Below are 23373 nucleotides of genomic sequence, written 5' to 3'. Positions count from 1 at the left end.
CCAGTGGAAAGGTGAGGCAGTGATGTCAGGTGGACCCAGGATGGTGCACAGTTGATCTTCCTTTGGAGCTCATTTCCAAAGAGTTTGAGTCCTCCCCGCTGTGGCCTAATATTACCACCTAACAGGGTATGTGACATGTGCATAAGGAGGCTGGTGGTACATACACACACTGATGGACAGGTCAGACAGTGGATCATTAAGAGCCATGCTGACTGGTCCTGGCAACTATGTTTTAGGAGAGAACATTGTGAACCAGAAGCATCAGGAAGATTTCAGGGGAATCCCTGGCTGGAGACATTGTCTAGGGGCTGGTGGGAGATTGTGGGGGTTGGCTTGTGTGGGGCTGAAGCTTCAGGGCTCACCACCCAGAATCCTTAATCTTCACTTGATCACCACCCAGAATTCTGAATTTTTACTTCATCTACCTGGTAGCACCTATTATGCAGATTTACAAAGGGAAGTGGGTTGGTAGTGTGTGACGCTGAACTGGATTCCAAGATGCCAGGTCCAGTGAGGAAATGGGACAGTGGGATATTCGGGGAACACCCCCCCCCCAATCTCCCATACCTACACAACTCCCAGCTTCCCTCAAAGAAACAATCTTCTGCAGTCTTCTGCAGCCTTGTCTGTGGTCCTAATTCAGTTCATGGATGTGTTTTATTTAGACTGCACCATGTTTCATTTCATTTTGTTTGTTTGTTTTTAAAGATTTTATCCATTTATTCCCGCGAGACAAAGAGAGAGGGTCAGAGACATACACAGAGGGAGAAGCAGGCTCCCTGAGGGGAGCCTGATGGAGGACTCAATCCCAGGACCCTGGGATCACGACCCGAGCCAAAGGCAGATGCTCAACCACTGAGCCACCCAGGCGCCTCTTCGTTTTGTTTTAATGTCATTTATCTGCCATCATTTTTAAATGGAGAGATATCAGCTAAGAATCCAAATCCCCAGCTTTTCTAGGACAATCTGAGATGGGGCACCCTGAAGCCTATATTGCCCTAGCAGCCATTAGCTGGAGCTGAGTGGTGGAATTTTTCACTCCACTCTGCTCCTACCTGGCTCACTCCTACCTAGCTGCACTCTGGCGGCTACAGGAGTTTGCAACCTTTGCCCTAGGTATTGTGTGGTGAAAGAGCTTTTCCCAGGTGCTGCCCCTGAACTCCTCCCTCAGGAGAGTAAATGGATGCTCCCCTCTGGCTGGGGCCTAGACAACCACAACGTGGACTTCACTATCTGGGTGGATCTCGCTTCTGCCACCCTCGCTAAAGCCAAGGGAAGCAGGCTGGGAGCGGGAAGGGCTGCTGGTGTTACCCGTCCTGGGTTTATGTGTATCCTCTGCCATCAGGCTGGCTCTACTGGGCAGAGGCCTCTCTGGAGGCAGAAGAGCCCCAGGGAGGTGGGACTGCTCATCCCAGCAGCATCCGTGAGTAGGAGATGTGGCACCTCCCGCAGTCCGAGGTGGGCCTGCTGCAGACCCTGGCTGGCACTTCTGGTTCTGTTGCAGTGAGGCGGCCCAGGCCTCCTTTGCACAAAGCCTTGTTCTCCCAACCACAGTGGTGATAGAAACTGTCTCCTCGTCAGGCCCTGGCCTCCTCTCTGCAAAGGTGTCAGGACCTGAGGCAGAGATGAGCAGGGGGCTCAGCTTGTGGCCACCCCAAGGTGACAGCGAGGTTCGCCGGTCCTCCCCGAGGCCGCGCGGGCAGCTGCTCCGCCGCTCCTCCCCCTGCTGCCCGGGCTCTGGCGAGGGGCTGTAAATAAAGCCTGTCTCTGGGAAGCAGACCTCCCCCTGCGCCCGGCCCGTCTGCGGCCTCCTCGCCCCTCCTCCGCGCTCCAGAAGCCTCCGCCAGCCGCCGGCCGGTGACCGCAGAGGGAACGGCTCCACCTCACAAGTCAAGTCGTGCATTTCCTGTGTATTAATAGCAAACGCGAGCCTCGGAGTCCAGAAAGGGCGGGATCGCCGGGGCCCGCGGCGGCGGCGGGGCGGCGGGGCGGCCGGCCCGAGCTCGGGAGCGGAGCGGCGGCCGGGGAGCGCGGGGCCCCGCCTGCGCCCGGGCCGGCGCGCACCGCAGGAAGGGCCGCGGCGGCCGGCGGGGGCGCCTCCTCCTGGTCCGCCGGCGCGCCGCGCGGTCTCTCCGGTGACGGCCCTGCGCTCGCGGCGGCGGCGGGCGGCGGCGGCGGGGCTGCCCGAGCGCGGCGGCCCCTCTCCGGGCCGGGGACGCGCGCGAGGCGGCCCGCAGCCCCGGCGCGCGGGAGGGCTGGGAAGCGGCGGCAGGAAAAGGTTCATAATGGAGCCTTTCATCGGGAGCCGGTGGCCGGGCGCCAGGACTGACTCCGGGGAGGCCAGCATGCTGGTTTAGGCCTGCCCTGCACGCTCGTCCCCTCCCTGCCCGCCTGCCTCCCTCGGGGGCGGCGGCGGCAACGGCTGCTGCTGCTGCGTGGACCTCGCTTCCTGTTTGCCCTCCGCGCCTCCGGCTGCCATGGAAGAGGAAGAGGAGGCTATAGGCTTTTTGGACAAGGTGCTGGAGGATGAAGATGTGTTTCTCCTGGAGGAGTGCGAGCTGGGAACCCCGACCAGCCCCGGCTCAGGGTCCCCCTTCTTGGTGGCCGTGAAGGTGGGAACGTGACACGCCCTGGATGCTTGTCGGGGGAGGGGCAGGGCTGGCAGCTCTCGACTGCCGAAGCCGTGTGCGGGCAGAAATGGCTGGTTTGTGCACAGACCTCATGGCTGGGTGGAAACACCGCACTCTGGCCGGCAGGGGCAGGAAGCGAGGGGATGCGAGGGGCTGAGCTCTCTGGCAGCTGTTCCCAGGGCAGAGGTACGGTGCCTGCCTTCCTCCTCCCCCCGGACCAGTTGTTCGCAGCGGGAGTGGCTGCTGGTTTTCCCCAGGCCAGCTGTGCTGGGGTCTTTCTCTGGCAGTGACATAAGTCACCTGGTGGGCACGGCGGTGGTTGTGAGCCTGCTGCCCCAGAGGAGCTGGTGGACTTGAAACCAGGAGGCCATAATTCACTGTTTCCATGGCTACAGTAGGATAAGGGCACTTGGGAAGTTCTGGCCGAAGGGGCCACTTGCTTCTGAGCAAGGAGACTTGGGAGCTGAGGCCAGAGAGCATGGGGAAAGATTGGGAGCCAGAGGCCACTGAGCTCCATTGAAGGAATAGAATTGGATCCGCTGAAAATGGGGTGATAACAGCTGGCTTCCAGGCAGGAGCCAGGTGGGTAGGCATTTTTCCCAAGGTGGGTGTAGGCAAGAAGCATCTGCCAGGGCCCCAGCCCACTCAGTCTAGGGCTTTGAACATTCTTCCCAGCAGTGGTCCTGTCCTTTCATAGCACTTGCCTTAAAGGCAGAGCAGGAGGGGGCTGTGCATCAATCCCCTTTCCTTCTCTTCACCTCCTCCCCAGGGGCGGGGGTCTACCTCCCTTGCAACCACACCAGTGCTGCCTGAAGGCATGGCACACTGCACCATTGATTCTTCCTTTCTTTCACCTTAGCCCACTTCTAAGAGCCCTAACCTCGGCCTTTTGCTCATCACCTCTGTTCTGTGGCTAGAAGGGAATGCCAGTGGGAATGTATGGCAGGGAGTTTGCAGACTGCAAGCCAGGTTGCCTAACACCCTGTCCATTTGTGCCCCTTTCCCTGCCGGGGCCGGCTGCACCCCAGAGGGTGTGGTACACAGAGCATTGCTGTCGGCTGGGGGCTGCCACTGGGCCTCTCTGGGCCTCTTTGTCCCTCCTTTGAGATGGGGATCACAGTCCTGCCACGCCCGCACTGCAGTGTGGTTCAGAGGACAAGCTAATGGAGGTAAAAAACAGACTACAGACTCACAGGAGATGGCTGATGTGGGGTGTCTGGGTGAAGCTGTAGCTGTGGGCCTGGGTGCAGTGGAGAGAGGAGCTGTAATGGGAGGCTGGCAGTGGCTAGCATCCCACCCCTGGTTCTCTCTTCTGATACTAGCTCAGAGCACTGGGGTTAAGTCACATCTCTACTAGCCTGCAAAGGCCTCTGCACTCAGGATCTGAGCAACCTTCCCACCAGAAACAGGATAGGGAAAAGTCTGGTAATGAACCAAGAACACTGGTTGGGAGCTAAGTAGTGTGTGGGATGGGAGATGTGTGTGTGTGGGGGGGTCCCTAATGGGCCTTCTCTGAGAACTCCTCCCCAGCACAGATGGGGTCCTGTTCATGTACGACCTAATGGATCCACCCTTGCTCTCTAGACTCTGGCTTGTACCTGGGTCTTAGCCTGTATTTCAGTCTGCTGAGAACTCTAGACACCTGCCTCCTCAATTATGCCCTGTTATCCTCAAGGGCAAGGGCCATGTTGTATTCACTACTGAACACTGCACAGAGCTTGGGACGTGACTGATGCTCAGTGAATTTGTAGAGTGAGGAGGCTTCATGGGGCCTGCAAAGGGTGTACCATGTTCCCGACCTTTTTCTCCTACTCAGAGGTGTTCCAAGGAGGAAGCACACAGATGCCAAGGGGGCCCAGGCATGCATCAGTCCTAAAACCCCGGATCCTCCCAGAGTCCTGTGAGCACCTAGATGGAGTCTTCCCCTCTTTGCTGCCTCAATATTCCTGGACTTGTTTCAGCATGGGGGAAGGGGCCCTTCCTGAGTGTTGGAGAATCCCAGGCCCCCATCTCATCCTGAACACCTCTAGGATGCCCTCATTCTCTCCCAAGCTTGGTCAGTTATAGAGGGAGCAGGCAAACAAGGTGGCTACCAGAGGGGTGGGGAGAAACCTCATCCATTCATTCAACAAACACTGCCAGGTTGTGTTCTAGTCAAAGCACTTTGCCTGGCACTGGGGAGGAGACAAGATGAACATGGCATCGTCCTTTTTCACAAAGAGTTCTCCGTTCAGGGCAAGGGGACAAGTGCACAGATAATAGGAATAGAATGAGAAAGTACTCAAGGTTCTGATAAAAGGGTATGAACTTCGGGGGAGGAGAGACCACTTGTGTTTGGGTCAGAGTTGGACTGGGTGCACGTGTGTGCCGGTGTGTGTATGTGCACACGTGCGTACTCACAGGGCACTTCTGGAGGGTGCGTTCCTGTCCTGGGCTCTGGATGGTCTTCACCGTCTTGAATAAGAAACTCTCCTCAACAGCAGGTGGGAATCCAAGGCAGTTTTCTCTTTGCTGTAACTTTCTTTCAGGAGTACTTACTTTAAACCATGGTTGTATTCGTGAGCATGTGTCCAAATGTCAGTCCTATAAATCAATCCTGTTTTCAGTGTCATCTCTGAGATGCTCCATCTTCCTGGGGAACAGAGGTGAAAAGTGGTTTTCTCCAGAGCTGGGGCTGGAGCTTGCTCTGTCTTTCAACCCAGGCTTCCTTTTGAGGAGTTAATTCTCTATAAACAATAACGTTAATACCGATAGCAACATCACCTCCTGGCGGTACAGAGTTGTGTGCTTTCCAAAAATCTTTCATACAATTCTATTTAAAGGCATGTAGGGCTGATAGCGACCATGCTATCTAAAAACTGCTATTTAAAGGAACCCATTTGTCAAGAAGAAAAATCCTTCTGTAATGCAGATTAACCCATCAGGTGTTATTCTGTGCCAGTTTTTAAATAGTTGGAAACACCCACATTTGCTTCACCTGCCCCAGTGTCTTCGGCCCCCACTGGCAGTGATGGCCATGCCTGTGTCCCCCACTGAGGTATTTCCTGAAGTGTGAGCTGCGCATATGATGGTTTGAGATGTGATTTTAGGTGGCACCTAGGTGTAATTTTTGCACTTTAATAGTAGGCTTATATTTTAGCATATATTAGGGAAAATACAACTTAGACATCTTACGATTTCAAACACAATGCTTGAGGTAAGGCTGTGCTTTATTATTATTATTTTTTTAGGATTTTATTTATTGAGAGAGAAAGAGAAAGCATGTGCAGGAAGGAAAGGGAGAGCAGGCTCCCCACTGAGCAGGAAGCCACATGAGGGGCTCTATCCCTGAGGCAAATGGGATAATGGCTTAAGGAACTGAGCCAGGAAGGTGCCCCAAGGCTGTGCTTTTAAGAAGTCAGTTGTAAAGAACAATATTAAGTACCCAGTAGTGCAGGTGGTATGTATGACAAAACTACACGGATGGTTATATGAATACCTGGCCTTTGGAAACACTGCTGGACCTGCCTAAAGTCTGGACAGCAAGGAGCCTAGAGCACAGGGATCCACCCTCTAAATTCTGCTGAGGAAATAGCTGAAGGAGACCTCCCCAGTGCCTAGCGCTAGGAAGAGGAGGAATGGCTGGATGTCCCTGCATTGTTGTGGCTCAGAGAGGGGCCAGCTGTCCTGAGGCTGATGGTAAGCATGAGCACAGCCCCTAGACCCAGTGGCATCTACTCTGTGCAGATCCTGCTTGGGGCTCCTTGAAAAGTGGTGTGGCCCGTGAATTGAACTCTGCTGTGTGTAGTGCCACGTGGCCTAAGGCTCTGAATGGCAGGTGGCCCTGCCAGTTCAGTCCTCACTATTGTCTTGGAGGAGGTCAAAGTTACTGGACAGATCCTATCTTGATTTGGCCTCGAGCCAAACCTTTTATTTAGCCTCTAAACTCTGTAGAAGACCTGGCCAGAGCTGGCTAAACTTACCTTGTAGATACTGACCCTACCAGAGGGACTTGAGCTCTTGGATGGGGGGCGGGGGAGGGGGAGGGAGTCAACAAACTTTCAGCCTAGCAGATTGTGTAAAATGCTGGGAATGAACAAGCCCACAGTGGCTGCACTTCATGAGCTCCGTTTGGGGAAGATATGGAGACAGTGTCACTCAGAAGGCAGCTTCCCTATGCTGGGGGCTGCCATCCTGTGGGGGACCTGAACTCTTCAGAGTACTGGCCCCGAGGATTCTGGGTATGTGGGTACCACCTCTGGAGGGCTCTCTGGAGGCAGTGACCATCTCTCTCACCATTGTATTTGTATTCCCAGGGCCTGGCACATAGGGCAGAGTGAATGAATGTCCAGTGCTGGTGTTTTATGAAATAAGAATAGCCCCACAAGGATTGAAGAAACAATTGTGAATTTCTGGATAATTCTAAGCCAGGAACATGTGGGTCTGAGGAAAGAAAATAAAAAAAGAGAAAAAGGGAAGAGGTTTTGGGTGGTAACTGAGAACAGGCCTCCTGTTGGTAACATGAGCAGAACTTAATTTCACATGCTACAGCTCTCCACCACTTCCACCCCTATGCCAGCCAAAATTTCAGAATGAGAGTAGCCGAGGGTGGAGCTCTTGGAGGTGACTATTGACTTTGGGGGAGCTCTTTCAAGATTGGACTCTGAGGTAGAGTCTCTTGCAGAGAGGGTCTTGCTGAAATGGGCTGTCGCAAGGACTGTCACAGGTTCTGTGCTCATGCCAAGATGGGGGAGCTTGGCAGGAGCTGCAATCACCAGGTCTACACTCCGGTCCTAGTCCAACCAGCCCTACAGCTAAGCTCACAATGTGCTTCAAGTGACTTCTCTTACAGGATGTTTTCCAGGCCCTCAGGTACATCTTTTTTGTCAGGGAACAGGAAGGGAGTGGGGTGCAGTAGGGGAGCACTGGCCCCCAACATGAAAGGTGAGTTTCCATTTGTCAGACGTGCAAGGGGGCTGCCTCAGATCTGACCATCAGGGGCTAGGGCTGTGGCTCTGCTTCCAGCTAGTAGGACTTTGCTCCTTGAAGGGTGTGCTGCCTGCCTGAAGTGCCAACAGCTCCAAGCAGCTGGCAATTTCCACTCTGTGCCTCAGAGGGATAATGACAACACCTTCCAGACTGTGGGATTGTAGTGAGTTAATTCCTGGAAAGCTCTTAGAACAGTGCCTGGTACTTGTGAAGCCATCAATAAATAACTATCGTCCTTGCCTAAAACTTAGTGTCCATACTGGTTTCCTAATGCTGCTGAAATAAGTTACCACATATTTAGTGGTTTAAAACACAAATTTGTTCTCTTATACACTAGTCTTAAAGGCTTAGCAGTTCCTTCTGGAAGCTCTAGGGGTGAGAATCCATTCCCAGGCCTTTTTCCAGCTTCTAGAGGCTCCCTGTACTCCTTGGCTCATGGCCCCATCCTGGTCCTGAAAGCCAGCAGTGTGGCATCTTGCAGTCTTGCAATCTCTTTCCCTTCCCCTGCTCCCTTTCTCTGGTCACATTGCTTTTTCTGACTCTGACCCTCTTGCCACCCCTTCATAAAAGCCCTTTTGATTACATAATCCAGTATTATCTCTCCATCAAAAAATCCTTAGTTTAATCATACCTGCAAAAATCCTTTTTTCTATATAAGGTGCTGTAATTATAGGTTTGGGGGACTATCTTTGGCAGGACGTTGTTTTTCTTTTTCTTTTTTTTAAATTTTTATTTATTTATGATAGTCACAGAGAGAGAGAGAGAGGCAGAGACACAGGCAGAGGGAGAAGCAGGCTCCACGCACTGGGAGCCCGACGTGGGATTCGATCCCGGGTCACCAGGATTGCGCCCTGGGCCAAAGGCAGGCGCTAAACTGCTGCGCCACCCAGGGATCCCTGGACGTTTTTCTATCACAGGGTCAGATACATTTCAGAGACTCTGAGGGCAGCAGCCTCTGGCACAGAGCTGATAACCCGGTTGCTAATGGAAGGCCAAGGATGCAGGCCCTCACCTGGGGAAGGGTGGGAAAGCTGTGGGAATGCAGTGGGGCAGGTCATGCAGCTGGGGGAAAGCCACTTTTCTCCAGACTTCAGAAATTTCTGATAGCTTCATTCACTCTCCCAGCCTGTGCTAAATAAGTAAGGGCGTGCATGTAATGCCCAGAGAGGGTTCTGTTTGAGATTCCAGGTAAGCATCTGATGCTTGAAAAAGAAAATGAGAACAAGGACATCATTAAAGCAGTGGAAGAGCCTAGAATCTGGTATTCCCAGGACTGGGATGGAATCCCAGCTCTGCCACTTCCTGGCTGTGTGATCCTGGGCTCTTTTCTTCCCTCTTCCAAGTCCTATTTGCTTCCAGTTTGCATGATGGAAAATATAGTACCAACCTCAGTGAGGTATTGGAGGGCTAAAGGAGTGCAAGAGGAACTTACAAGGCCCACATGCTGGGGGTATTTTGCACTGCCAGCCTTTAGGGATATGCAGAAGAGTTTGCTTCAGAGGCCCCCCAGGATCACCTGGCAATTCACAAGAGGGCCCACGTGTCAGATGGGAGGGTCTATGCCCAGAGAAGACCCAGGGGGAGAAAGCCTCTTAGGCAGCTGGAAGTAAGTGCAGAGGCATGAACACTCCCAGCAGGTTGGGAAAGCCAACAGGTCTGCCATCTGTAGGGGATGGCAGCAGGGGAGGGAGAGGAGCTAGGAGATGGCAAAGGTGTTTAAGCAAAGACTAAGCCAGACCCCATATCACAGTGTATCGTTACATGTTTATATTTACTTGTTTTTTTTACCATCTTTCCTCTAGGTTATAAACCACATAAGAGTAGGGATTATTGTGTGTTTGCTTCTCCTTATATCTACAGAGTCTGGTGGCCATTCAGTAAATATTTGTTGGACGAATAAATGAATGACCTAATTGATCCCTGAATAGTCACATCTTGCAATGTTGATTTTTTTATTTTTATTTTTTAAATTCCAGTATAGTTAACATAGTGTTACATTATTGCCTCGTGTACAATATAGTGATCCAGCAATTCTCTGCGTTACTCAGGGCTCATCTGGAGTGTACTCTTAGTCCTCTTCACCCATTTCCCCCAGCCCCTGACCCACCTCCCCTCTGGCAACCACCAGTTTCTTCTATATAGTTCTACAAAGAGTCTGGTTTTCTGTTTCTTTCTTTTTCTTTGTTAGTTTGTTTTGTGTGAAATCATATGGTATTTGTCTTTCTATGACTGACCTATTTCACTGTTATACCCTCTAGATCCACCCATGTTGTTGCAAATAGCAAGGTTTTACAGTATTGGTATTAAGTCCTTGACAAGCATCAGGTGTGAGCTGGTGCTCTCATAAGGTTAACCTGGCTCTGGTGTGTGGTGTGAAGGGAGGAGGGAGAGGCAGAGGTCAGTTAGAAGAATTCAGGTAGCAGAACCAAAGCCCGCAGCAGAAGGGAGGGGTGGAACAGAGTCCTTGTAAGAGATTAACAAGACAGACTTTCAAGGCTAAATGGGGCACAATCACCAGAGAAGAGAAGGAATCCTGGAGTGGGGAGGAGGCCGGTTAGGATATGTGGCTTGCACAATGAGGCAGTCAGGAAATGCTTGGGTGATGTTGAGGACCCCAGCTAGCATCTTCTGTTGTGGGCTGGAGCCCTTGGGGAACAGGAAGATATAGCCAGAGGTGAAGCTAGAAAGCCACAAGATGAGGCTCCTGTGGCCAGTTCATCGCATTCTCTGTATCCTTCTCAGTTGGTACTACTCCGGGAGCCTCTTCCAGCCCCTGTTGGGTCTTCCCATGTGACCATGCCCTGCCTCTGTCGTAGCTGATTTCCCTTCTTTCTTTCTTCTTCTTTCTTTTTTTTTTTTAATTTTTATTTATTTTAAAAATTTACTTATTCATGAGAGACACAGAGAGAGAGAGAGAGAGGAGAGAGAGGCAGAGACACAGGCAGAGGGAAAAGCAGGGAGCCTGATGTGGAACTACCTCCCAGGTCCCCAGGATCACGCCCTGGGCTGAAGGCGGCGCTAAACTGAAGGCTGAGCCACCCAGGCTGCCCTCTTTTTTAAAAAAGTAGGCTCCACACCCAGTGTGGAGCTCAACTCGGGGCTTGAACTCACGACCCCAAGATCAAGATGTGAGCTGAGATCAAGAGTCCTCCATTTAAGTGACTGAGCCACCCAGGCACCCCTCTAATTTCTCTGGTCTGTATTCCCCCTGTTAAACTGCCCCCTACACATGAGGCTAGGTCCTTGGTTATCATGCTCACTGTTACAAGACTGAATAGGTGGATGGGTGGATAGCAAATAAGGAAATGTGGGAAAAAGAATATAGGAGAGAAAGCAAGATGTTAGCAACAGAAATATGGGTGATTGTTTTTCCTTTTTTATTCTGTATTTTCCAAAGTATAATAAACATATCTGGCTTTTATTCCCTACAAAAGTGATAAAGAGAAAAAAGGCAAGAGAACAGGTCACTCGGGTTTTTAGCCTCCTTTTTCACGAGCTGTTGGCTCTTGGTTTGCTTTCATACAGGTGGAAGCAGGGAAAGGCCTGGAGATGAGGAAGCTGGTTCTCTCGGGGTTCCTGGCCAGTGAAGAGATCTACATTAACCAACTGGAAGCCTTGTTGCTGGTGAGTATATGCTCTGGCTTGCTGGTAGGCGTCATGCTCGAAAATTACTTTTGGGTTTGGGGAAGAAGGGGAACCTGGACCAGCAGAGTCTGTATTGCTCTGCTGACAGCTTGACATTGGGTGGCCAGGGTCATTGCCAGAAAGGGGTCTGTGCCTCTCAGCCTCAGCCCTCTGTTACCTGCTCTGGGAAAGGCGGGAGAAGCACAGCCAGGTTGGAGATGGCAAATGCTCATGGCCCGTGACCACGCACAGGCATTACTAATCAATGGTGGTACTCTGTCCAGATGGGGACCCAGCATCCACCTCCACACTGCTCTGGGCAGTCTACCAATCTATCAAGCTGAGCCTTCTTTGGCATTCCCCTAGTCCCTCCTCCCTGGGGTACAGAGCTGAGGCCATCCCAAGACCCCGTGGCAGGAAATGGGAAGTGGAAGGGTATCTGTGTCATTTGAGAAGCACCATAGCTTCACCTCTGTGAAGGTGCCTGTTTCCTCCCACGATGGAGGCATTGTGAGACTCAAACTGGGAGGGAAATATTATTTATATTAGATAAAGGTATTACACAGGTGTAAGAAGTTTTTGCCTTTGAGGAAAGTGCTCCTTAGATGCAGCTAGATATAATGCAGAGTAACTGTGGCATGTAAAGTTCTTTCCCTTGGGTGTTTTGCAGTCTGAAACATAGGATGATATCAGTAAAAGGGAGAATAAGAAATGAGGATGTAAATGAGTAGAAACTCATTCTTACAAGAATTGTAAGACCTTTTTTCTTTTTAAGATTTTATTTATTTATTCATGAGAGACAGAGAGAGAGAGAGGCAGAGACACAGGCAGAGGGAGCAGCAGGCTCTCTGTAGAAGCCCGATGTGGGACTGTATCCTGGGCCCCAGGATCATGCCCTGAGTCAAAGGCAGATGCCCAACCACTGAGCCACCCAGGAGTCCCTGTAAGATAGACCTTTATATATTTGCTGTGGGATGTGAGATGTTGTCACCCAATGCCTGACTTGGCATTTATCACCCAAGGAATAACTATCGAAATGTGTAGGTACTTTGGGGCACCTGGGTGGCCCAGTTGGTTAAGCATCCATCTCTTGATTTCAGCTCAGGTCATGATCTCAGGGTCGTGGGATCGAGCCCCATGTTTGCTTGTCCCTCTCCCTCTTCTCCTCCTATCCCCCACTCACACTCTCTCTCTTTCAAATAAATAAATAAAATCTTTATTTAAAAAACTGCAGATATTCTGTGACTGCCTGGGTTCAGTTTGTGGTAGCTCTCCCTGGGAATTTATTGGTAGGCACAGCAATGTTTTTCAAGTTATGGACAGTATAGCAGATAGACAAGGACTGAGGTCTGGGGCCAGAACTAGGGCAAGACTTGACTCTGCCATTAATCATAGACTCAGTGCACTGTTGTTCATACTCTGCATCTGAACCCATTAGTGTGTTATGAAATCAACATAAGTTGAACCAGTATTTTTTTTTAACTGAGAAAATATTAGTGTGCATCACACATAATAAAAGTACTGTTTCACTTAACTTTGGGTTGTTTGTATATGTGTATATATATGTATGTACTGGGCCACATTCTTTTTGTCCTTTTTGAAAACCACTGGCTTTGGGCAAGCCATGAGTAACCTCCTTGGGCCTCATTTTCCTCATCTGGAGATGAGAATAATCCTCTTACCTCCTCTCTCTCTTTGTCATGGGGCTGAGAAGATCAGGTGATCCTTTGGGGGACCTAGTAAAAGCCAGGTACATAGGCATTCAGATTAGCTGAAGGAAGGAGGACAGGTAGAGGACCAGACACATGTGAAGGGCACCTCACAGACGGTGAATTGCCAGTGCAGAATGGGAGGGGGTGGGGCGCAAAGTAGTCATCACTAAAAGGATGTGTGTTTGAGAGGAGTTCAGACAAAGGACCCAGATTGCGTGCCAGTGTCCCCCTTTGACAGCTCTTGCCCTTCAGCAGGTTAACGAACCCTGTGCAAGCCGCCCACCCTGAGATTAGCACTGTGTGCGTGGGGTTGTTGTGGGGACAAAATGAGTTTGTACATGAAGCTCTTAGAACGGAGATGAAGCCTTAGCTGGTATTATTGTGTCCAGCGCTGGGAGAGACACATGTCGGGACCTGTTTCTGTCAACACACCCTTTCCCTGAAGGGAGAGGAGGCGCGTCCTCAGCAGAGGCCAGCCACTCACAGATTCCAACTTGTGCTCCCATCAGTCATTGGGCCTCATGTGAGTTTCCTTGTGTCCAGGCAAAGATAACATCAGATGTGAGGGCCAAGACACTCCCTCCCTGCCTCACCTTTCTAACAGCTCATGCCTCGAAGGGAAACCCTGTGAGTCCTGAGGCATCCTGAGGTGACCCAGGGCACATCCTGCCTGTCCCCAGGAGGGAGGGGAGAGGCCAGGCCCAGGCCGGAACCTGGTCTGACCTAGTCTGCGCTGAAGAGCCCCAGGAAGAGGGGGCAGGACCCTCTACGGCCTCAACCTCAGATAATGAGCCTCAGAGATAAAGCATCAAGCCTCCCCGCCCTCTCCTTGAACTGGGAGCCCTCCCCTCACAGCCCTTTAGTTGCTAAAGCCCTTTACTCTTTGGGGGTGACCTGACCAAGGGGCACAGGGAAAAAAATCACTCCTCTCCGTGGCCCACTCCCAGATCTCCTACTCATTACCCAGCCCCCTGGCTCTGCTCCTACCGTGTTTGTGTGAGACTATTCTCAGCCTAACACTTCCTGATATGCAGATGGCTGGGTGTGTGTGGTGTGTGTACCCAAGACTGTGCATACACAGACGCAGCTGGAACCCACGCAAGAGCCTCTGTTCCTGTCCCCTGAACTGTTGGCTGGGGCCAGATTTGGTAATCTGGAAACCTCCAGGTTCCTAGTTGGCTCAGATTACAAGCCAAGTGGGTCTGGGAGCCTGGGCTGAAATGGGTGGTGGAGGAAGGGAGACAAACCAAGTGCCTGTCATTCTTCATCTCTCCAACTGTGGGGACTGTGGGAAGTGAGCTCAGGTGTGGCCTCTGGCCATTGCCTACAGCACCTCCCACCTCTGGGCCCCACTGGTTCTCCTCTCTCAGCTTCTTATTCTGACAGTTTGTTCTGGGGTTCTCAGGGCCCTTGTCTCTAAAATAGGTTAATGACGCTTCCCTCCCTGAGTTCTGGGAGGAGGAGCAACTGAGGTGATAGCAGCCTCCAGGCCTTCTGGGATAGGAGGTGGAGGAAGTCGGCTGATTTCTTTCTCCTGTTTTGAAGGGCAGGTTGCTGGAGGACAGAGTTGAGAGATGGTGGTGTGGAGCCCCACTATGAGTCAGAACCCACCTGGCCCATCTTCCTGAGAGGTATTTCATGGGAGACTGAGAGCCAAGCTTAGCTCCCAAGCCACTCAGTGATCCTCTCTTTTAAGAATCCATTTCTCGGGGATCCCTGGGTGGCTCAGCGGTTAAGCATCTGCCTTCAGCCCGGGGCGTGATCCTGGAGTCCCAGGATCAAGTCCTGAGATCGAGTCCTGCATCGGGCTCCCTGCATGGAGCCTGCTTCTCCCTCTGCCTATGTCTCTCTGCCTTTCTCTCTCTGTGTGTCTCTCATGAATAAATAAATAAAATCTTAAAAAAAAAAAAAAAAGAATCCATTTACCTTCCAATAAAACAGAGAGCCAGGGGCTCACTCTGCTTTCTACAGCAGGATTTCGGGAGGAGGTAACGAAATGCTAGATTTGGGCACAAGAATAGTGTTGGATCAAAGCTCAGTGTTGGGTTGCCTTGGCCTTTTAACTGTCTGGACCTGAGGCCTGGATTCAGGGCTTCACCAGATAAAAGTAACTGTCTTCGGGGGTCTCTGGTTAGCCAGGGCTCACACACACCCAGCACTTGCCCTTCCCCCCACAGGTGAAATCAGGGCTGAGAGCAAAGGTCCCCAACCCTGTCCTGGGAACACTCTGATGGGCTGAGTACAGGCCTTGTCATGTGACCTGATGCTGGTGAGCACCCATTTCTTCCTTTTTGTTGACAGAGTGGGAAGTTGAGGAGGAAGCAGAGCAGTTGGGTCTTATCTTTGCATAGGCGGCTGATGAGTGCTTCCCCAGCAGCTTCTGAGAAGTCCTGACCCTTTGGCTTCCCAGGACCATTCCCTTCCTAGGTCCTTTATTACCCTGTCTGTGGGGATTGCACCCAGGCAGGAGCAAGGAGTAGTGGTTCTGGGACTCTGTGGTAACTTGTCCCTCCACTGGATCCTGGGTAGAAGGAAAAAGGAAGACTAGGACAGTGATTTTTTTTTTTTCAAGATTTTGTTTATTTATTTGAGAGAGAGAGAGAGAGAGAGCGAGCACAAGCACAAGCGGGGAATGGGGCAGAGGGAGAAGCAGGCTCCTCACTGACCAGAGAGCCTGACATGGGGCTCCATCCCAGGACCCTTAGATCATGACCTGATCCGAAGGCAGACACTTGGCTGACTGAGTCACCCAGGTGCCCCCAGGACAGTGATCCTGAGGAACAGCTCTATATCCCTCACAGAGTGTTGGGAGCCCTGAAGCTGAGTGGGGCTGCACACCTGGGGTTGGGAGAACAGTGTTCCCTTTCTCTGGCTCCTGGTCCCTTTCTCTGGCTCCTGGTGCCTTCTGTTTCCCTGCCTGGTGTGCTTAGCCATGCCCTACCCTCTGCCTGCTCAGATCTTCCCAACCTTCTAGGCCCTGTTCCTGTCACCTCCTCTGTGAAGCCCGCTGGGCTGTGCCAGCGGGACCACTTGGTTGGTATTTATAGTCCAAAATGGGTAATACCTTTCTGGCTTTGTCCACTAAATTGTTTCATTTGTGTTGGTTCAGTTTACTGAAATGGGTGATAATGTTCTCCAGAGCAAGAATCATGAGTCAGAAAAACAATCTAAAAAGAGAATTGTCCCCCCCCCCCATCACTCCCCTGCCTAAATCCCGCCAGGAAAAACCATGTCATTGCAGGGGCTTAAAAGCTGCATTCCTGGGGCAGCCCGGTAGCTCAGCGGTTTAGCGCCGCCTTCAGCCCCCTTCATCCCAGGGCTTGATCCTGGAGTCCTGGGATTGAGTCCCGTGTTGGGCTCCCTGCATGGAGCCCACTTCTCCCTCTGCCTGTGTCTCTGCCTCTCTCTGTCTCTGTCTCTGTCTCTCTCTCTCTCTCTCTCTCTCCTTCATGAATAAATAAATAAATAAAATCTTTAAAAAAAAAAAAAGCTGCATTCCTTTCCCCTGCCTGGTCTGGCCCCTACCCAGTCCTGCAGCCCTGCCTGGCCCCACACTTCCCCCTTGCCCTTGCCCACCACACACAGGCTCCCTGGCTTTTTCTAGCTCCTCTCTCTCAGCAAGCCTATGCCTATGCCTACCTTGGGACTGGTGTTGAGGAAGTCTGCCTGGAATACTGTCTTCTGCGCCCCCATGCTTCCATTTCAGGGTAAATGTTCCTTCACCACCCTGTCTTAGGAGGTCCCCTTCTTATTTCCTTCATTGCAGTTAGGTGTAATTAATGTGTTTGACCATTTCCTTGTATTTTGTCTGTCTCTCCTAATGGATGGGAGGCTCCTTGGGGCAGGGACTGGATATGTGTTGTAAATCCCTAAATACCTGGTCTGGCTTCACATTAGGCACCTGGTACACTATTTGTGGCGTGAATAATTATAATAGTAGCAGCTAACATTGACTGCCTTCTGTGTGCCAGGCACAAACTTGATATTTTATATAAATTATAGCTTTTGATCTTCCCATCAGTGTTCTTGAGAAGGTAATATTATACCAGTTTTACAGACGAGGCTGCTGAGGCCCAGATGCTAAGAGACGTGCCCACAGCTATTAAATGGCAGAGACTCAATCCCACACCTCCTGGCCTGCACCAAGTAAAGCCCCAGCCTACTTTTCCAGCAAAGCCTGGTTGTTAGGGTTGGTTGGTTCCAGCGCTAAGAGGGTCGGAAGGAGGGCTCTCTGCTTTTCCTTGCATTTATCATTGTTTCTGGACTTTTTAGATGTGGGAAGACGAGGGAGCTGAAAGTCAGAACACCATCTGGGTATTTGAGTAGATGGGCCTTCCTCTTACAGACAGACATGGCCCTGCCACCACCAGAGAGGCAGAAGGGATGAGACCTGGAAGCTTGGCTGGAGTTTGGCAGCTGTGGTGGCTTGAGCTGGTGGTCATCTCTCAGAGTGAGCCAGTGACAACTTTGATCTCTATTGTCAGTGTTCCATCCAGTCCAGTACCGAGTTGCCCATTATCTGCTAGAATGCCTCTCTGGTTGGAAAACTCACTACCCAGTCCTGTGAGGTAATGGGGTACAGCCCTAGTGAGTCCACACCTGCCCCCATAACTTCTCCATGCTGTTTCTGGATCTCCATACTGACTCACTAAGTCAAACGCCTCTTTCCACATAGCCCTTCAGCTAGATGAAGAACATCAACCATGTCTGACTTAGGCTTCTTTCTTCTGGGGAAACATGCCTGCCCCTCCCATACTTTCTCTAAATGCAGGTGTCCTGGAGGGCCTCTGGAGTGTAGTCTAGGCATCTCTGGGGGCTTTGGGGCTGGGGAAGGCTAATCAAGGAGGAGATCCTTATCTTTTGATATCAGGTTTGTTTGTGTGTTTGTTTTTGCTTCAACTATGAATTTTAATAGCTTTTTTCCCCCTGATTATAAAATTAATACTTACTTGTTGTAGGTGATTTAGAAAATACAGAAAATCACACTAAAGAAAATGCACCCAGGTACCATTCTCCTAACAGTCCTACTATTGGGCATGAAGGCGATAGCTTCAGCTCCCTGCCAGTGTTAGGTAGTGGTCCTGAGTTACTTTTTTGCCGCATCATGCACTCCACCTGCAGGCCCTGGAGCACCTTGGTGTAGATAAGCAGAGTCGACAGATAAGTTTCATCTTACATGTGAATGTCAGCATTGAGAAAGAGTCTGAGACAATGACCAGGCTCTGTGAGAAAGAGCATTATGATTGACTTAGAAATGTCTGCCATGGGTGTGGGAGGTAGGATGGTGGTATGTGTGCCATCTGCTTGCTCTCTATATACTAAATGAAGGGAACTTGAAATGTCAGTGTAGCTGAGATTGGTTTTGGGTCTCTTTGAGACTCTACCCTCAAATTCTAGAGCCATATTTTGTTTCTTGGAAAGAAATAGCTAAGGGCTTGAGTTCTCCCTTCCACTGACGTGGGACACGAGAGCTTATAACTCAGAGTCTGAGGCCATTGTGGAAGAAAGGCATGGACCCTGTTACACCAATAAGCGAATCCAGTATAAGCTAGGAACCAGGGGCTCCCTCGGGAGCCAAGGGCATGGGGGAAATGTGTCCTGGCATTGACCCTTGGGCCTGGGAGGGCTGCTAGACCAGGCCCTGGCTGTCAGGGTCCCCCACCCCCACCCCTTGCAGTGGGTCATGACTTGTTGGGGCCTAAGACACCAGCTACTTGCTACAACCCACACTTCAGGTGCCCTACCCTCCGTGGCCTTGACTAGGCACAACTCCAGCTGCAGGAAGGGCTACTCCATGCCCTGGGCCTTCTGACCATTTGGTTTATTGCCTCTAACCTTCTCTCTCTCTCTTCCTCCTCATTCCCAGCCCATGAAACCCCTGAAGGCCACAGCCACCACCTCCCAGCCTGTGCTCACCATCCAACAGATCGAGACCATCTTCTACAAGATCCAGGACATCTACGAGATCCACAAGGAGTTCTATGACAACCTCTGCCCTAAGGTGCAGCAGTGGGACAGCCAGGTCACCATGGGCCACCTCTTCCAGAAGCTGGTGAGTCTTCCACTGAGGGAGGGTCCTTATCTGGTACCTCAGTGGAGCTGCTGGTGTTGGGGGACATCTAGTCTTCCCCAGTCCTCTTGGCCTTCTTGAAGGCCTGGGTTATTTCTGAGTCCTGGAGGAAAACCTGGGCTTCTGCTCTGTTGGTACCAGGGCCTAGTGTCTCAACTCCTGGCTTCCCACTACAGTGAAGCACTAAAGTACTTCTACGGATGTGAGAGGCCACATGCAGAGGTGCTCCTGGGAGGACACTGATTATCTCTCAAAGGGGGGCTCCAGGGCTGGAATGAAGGCTCAGCTGCTGGATTTCAGGTCGCCTGTCCCTCAGCTGACAGAGGGGCATGTGCCAGATGGGCAGGGAGGGATTGTTCTCTTGGAACACTGTGGGCATTTGCCATACTGCAGTGCTGCCCCTGAAATGAAGCAGTCAGGCTGGAAACGATCCTCTCCTGAGGACCCCGGAGCAGAAATCACGAAGAGCTCAGTCCACCCACCATTATAGGGGAGGGAAAAGGTACAAGGAGGTAGAATGAATGTGCAGACATAGTGTTGGGAAAGGCTTTCGGAGGTCTTCCAGTTCCTAAGGCTTCTGTGACACCCTCTCTGAGACTGTCTCTGGGTGTATCCCCTTGAAGACCCCTAGGCAGACCCACAATGTCCCCAACCCCACTCTTCCCTGATCTTTCCCTGCCCATAACTTCGGCCTGCCCAGGGGACAGCAAGGAGACTGCCAGTCCGTGGTGTTTGTTCTCTGGGTGTGAAGGGTGGTGGGCAGGGAGCAGTGCCTCTCCCTTACCTCCTCTGCAGTGGTGCGACTGGTTGAATGGGCAGGCCTATACTTTCCTTATACTAGAGAAGACTCTTGCTTAGATACTCCTAGGGCTTCAAGCTCACAGCATGTTCAGAATGGAACTCACTGTCTCAGAAGTTCTTTGCTCTTCCTGCCTCTTTCTCGGTGGGTGCTGCCATCATCCCATTCCTCATCCATCCACAACTCCCTTGGACTAGTCCTTGGCACCTCCCTTGTCCCATCCCTTTCCCCCATCCCTACTTCCAGAGGATGCTCACTGCCACCTGCCTCTCCCCGCCTGTCCAGGGCCCTCACCAAAGGAGCTGCTCCTGCCTTCAAGCCTGCCTCCCTGTGAGCCTCCCACCTCTACCTAGCAGCAGCAGAGAGTTATCTGAACAACTGACCAACTCAACTTGACAACTCTCTTCTCCCCTACTTAGATCCCTTCAATGGCTTCCCCTTGCCTGTTGGATAAATTCCAGGCTCAGAGAAATGGCTTATGAGACCCTTTGCATGCTGGCCTCTGTCCACCCTGGCCTCTGGCTATTGCCTCCCCTATCCTTATGCTGCCTGACACTGAACTTTCTATTTTCAATTCCTGCAGCAGACACTCTTGACCTCTCTTTTCTTGCAGCTCTAGCTGCCTGAAATGTCCTTCCCTAACTGCTCCCAGCTTAGAAGTGACCTCCTTGGAGAAGCCTTCCCCCAACAACCTTTGAATGCAGCCCCATGCTTATCCCCTCAGTGAACATAGTAACTGCCTGTCTCCCTAAAACCATAAGCTCTGGGAGAACAGACTATATTTTCTTCATCAGTAGACCCCAGAACCAGCCCAGTATTCAATACATGATTGAGTGAGTGCACCATGACCTTGACCTCTGTCACAAGGGAGAACTGGGAAGAGCGTTGATGGGGACATCACGGGGTCTGAGGTCTGTGTCCTGAGAGGCCAGCAGTGTTATAGGAACAAACATAGCTTCTAGAGCCACAGCCGACTTTGTTTTTTGTTTTTGTTTTTGTTTTAAGATTTATTTATTTGAGAGTGAGAGAGCACGCATGCACACACACAGTGGGGGGTGGTGAGTTGGGCAGAGGGAGAGAGACTCCCAAGCAGACTACGCTGAACGGGGGGCCCAGTGTGGGGCTTGAAGTGCTGAGCATGGAGCCCGTTTGAACTTAAAGCAGGGTTTGATCCCAAAACCCTGAGATCATGACCTGAGCTAAAAGCAAGAGTCAAATGCTTACCTGACTACACCATCTAGGCATCCCATCCACAGCTCACATTGAATCCTGGCTCTGCCACAGATGAAACCTGTGGGTGCAATCTCTGTGACTCAGCTTCCTCATCTGTAAAAGAGAGGGTAATAATAGTATTTACCTCACTGAATTGTTGTGAGGACTAAGTCATTTACTACCTTAAAAGTACTTGGAACAGGGCCCTGAACAAAGTAAATTAGTAAATACTCAATAGTCGGCCATTAGCATTATTGTTTTTACTATCACTGTCACCACCATTGTCTTTGTTATTCTTAGCAAGAGGTACCCCCAGAAGTATTGCAGGGGACCCCACGCTCTTGGTTCCAGCACCCCAGAGTGCTTGCCCCTGTTCAGGGACAGTGAGTACCCAGTCATCACTCCGGGCCTGGTCCCAGGAGCCTGAGCTGATTGGCTTGGGGGACAGCCTGTCCTTGGCCCTCAGGAGGACAAAGCGAGCAAACCAGGGGAGTTTTGGGGGCTGTCCCAGCTTCTCTTTGATACTCGGACGCTGCTGTCACCAGGGTTCCCCATTCTGGTCTCAGCTCCACAGGCCTGGGTCATGAATTTGCTACCCTCCTTCCCTCCCCCAGCATTATGAACTGCTATCTGCGGCCCCTGGAGCTGCAGGCTTGGGAGAGCTGGGGTAGAGCCGGGCAGTCCAGGCATCTGGAGGTAGTTTATTTTCAGCTGGTCTCCATTACTGAGAAGGGAATTAGCATCTCTGCTATTTGTTTTATGAGATCACCCCAGTGCTAAGCTGCTGTTTCTAAGCAACCTCTACTTCCCAGTTAATGGCCCTGCAGGCCAGGCTTTTTAGGTTCTACAGATGGGGGTACATGGTGGAGATGGCAGCGCCAGGGATGGTCAGTGACCCCTGTATGCAGCCCTTCTGCCCAGATGGCTTTGCTCTGACTCAGCCCCTGCTACTTCTTTAGGCCATGGGATGGGAGGATAGTGTTCCAACTGGGCAGCCAGGGGGATGAGGAGAGAGCACATACCTGAGAGAAGGAAAGCAATGATTTTTACTTTGGTTTAGGAAGCAGCTGTCTAGCACCTTCCCTATAGTTTGGGACACTGATGGGCCAGTACTCCCCCTGGAAAAGGAATTGAATTCATCCCTTCCTGCACTTCCCCCAAGATTTTTCTTTTTTGCAAAGTTTGGCCTGTCTGGGGTGGAGATGCACAGGACTCTGGCCTTGGCTTCCAGTTCTCATTTTTCCCTCTGGCTCTCCTGGCCCCCCCACCTGCCAGCTTCCTGCCAGCTTCCTGCCACCTTCCACCTGCCCTACCTCTTTGGGATCTGGAGAAGCACAAGGATTCTGCAGAAAGCAGAGTGGTACAGGGTGGGTCTCAGGGGCAGTCCACTTTCCCCAGCACCTTGGTGGGATCCCAGGAGGAAGTCCCATAGCAGCTGAACCTCCTTGCTACTTCGCTGCAAAATATTTAAATCAGAAATTCTAGAGAAAAAAAAAAAAAAAGAAATTCTAGAGAATAGGGATCCCTGGGTGGCGCCTGCCTTTGGCCCAGGGCGCAATCCTAGAGACCCGGGATCGAATCCCACATCGGGCTCCCGGTGCATGGAGCCTGCTTCTCCCTCTGCCTGTGTCTCTGCCTCTCTCTCTCTCTCTGTGACTATCATAAATAAATAAAAATTAAAAAAATAAAAGAAATTCTAGAGAATAAATGTAGCCAACAACTGTGCATTCATCTCAGAATTAACAGATGTTAACTCTGAAGATAGGCAGAAAGACTTTTTTTTAATATATTTTTTTAAGATTTTTATTTATTTATTCATGAGAGACAGAGAGAGAAGGCAGAGACACAGGCAGCGGGAGAAGCAGGCTCCCCATAGGGAGCCTGAAGTGGGACTCAATCCAGGGACTCCAGGAACATGCCCTGGGCCAAAGGCAGGCACTCAACCTCTGAGCCACCCAGGTGTTATGGGCAGAAAGACTTTTTAATCAAGAAAACAAAGCATTGGGATCCCTGGGTGGTGCAGCGGTTTAGCGCCTGCCTTTGGCCCAGGCGCGATCCTGGAGACCTGGGATCAAATCCCATGTCGGGCTCCCTGCCTGGAGCCTGCTTCTCCCCCTGCCTATGTCTCTGCCTCTCTCTCTCTCTCTCTTTCTCTTTCTCTCTCTCTCTCTCTCTGTGATGACTATCATAAATAAATAAAATTTAAAAAAAAAAGAAAGAAAGAAAACAAAGCATTATAGATGAAGTCCCTCTTTCCCTTCCCCTTGCCCTTCTGCTCAGCCTGGAAGCAGCTACAGGAATGAATTTGGTGTGTTGCCTTCTGGGCTGTGGTTTGTATTTTTATTATATATCTGTATC

At 51.2% G+C, this 23373-nt stretch overlaps 1 protein-coding gene across 5 annotated transcripts in view; it reads left to right on the top strand.

The window, feature by feature from the left end:
- ABR (ABR activator of RhoGEF and GTPase) overlaps positions 1-23373 on the top strand; it is a 187612-nt gene that overhangs the window by 103015 nt on the left and 61224 nt on the right. For 4 of the 5 annotated variants that reach the window (XM_041723785.1, XM_041723784.1, XM_041723788.1 and 1 more), the window contains exons 3-4: positions 11124-11222; positions 18801-18986. In XM_041723785.1, coding sequence (XP_041579719.1) covers positions 11124-11222; positions 18801-18986 — 285 coding nt within the window. Of the gene's footprint in view, positions 1-2139; positions 2613-11123; positions 11223-18800; positions 18987-23373 lie in introns of those variants that run through there. The other variant, XM_041723787.1, reaches the window with a different exon arrangement.

Source organism: Vulpes lagopus, chromosome 12 (genome assembly GCF_018345385.1).
Source record: "Vulpes lagopus strain Blue_001 chromosome 12, ASM1834538v1, whole genome shotgun sequence".
Taxonomy (NCBI): domain Eukaryota; kingdom Metazoa; phylum Chordata; class Mammalia; order Carnivora; family Canidae; genus Vulpes; species Vulpes lagopus.
The sequence above is the reverse complement of the archived record's forward strand: the minus strand, read 5'-3'. Positions and strand labels throughout refer to the sequence as shown.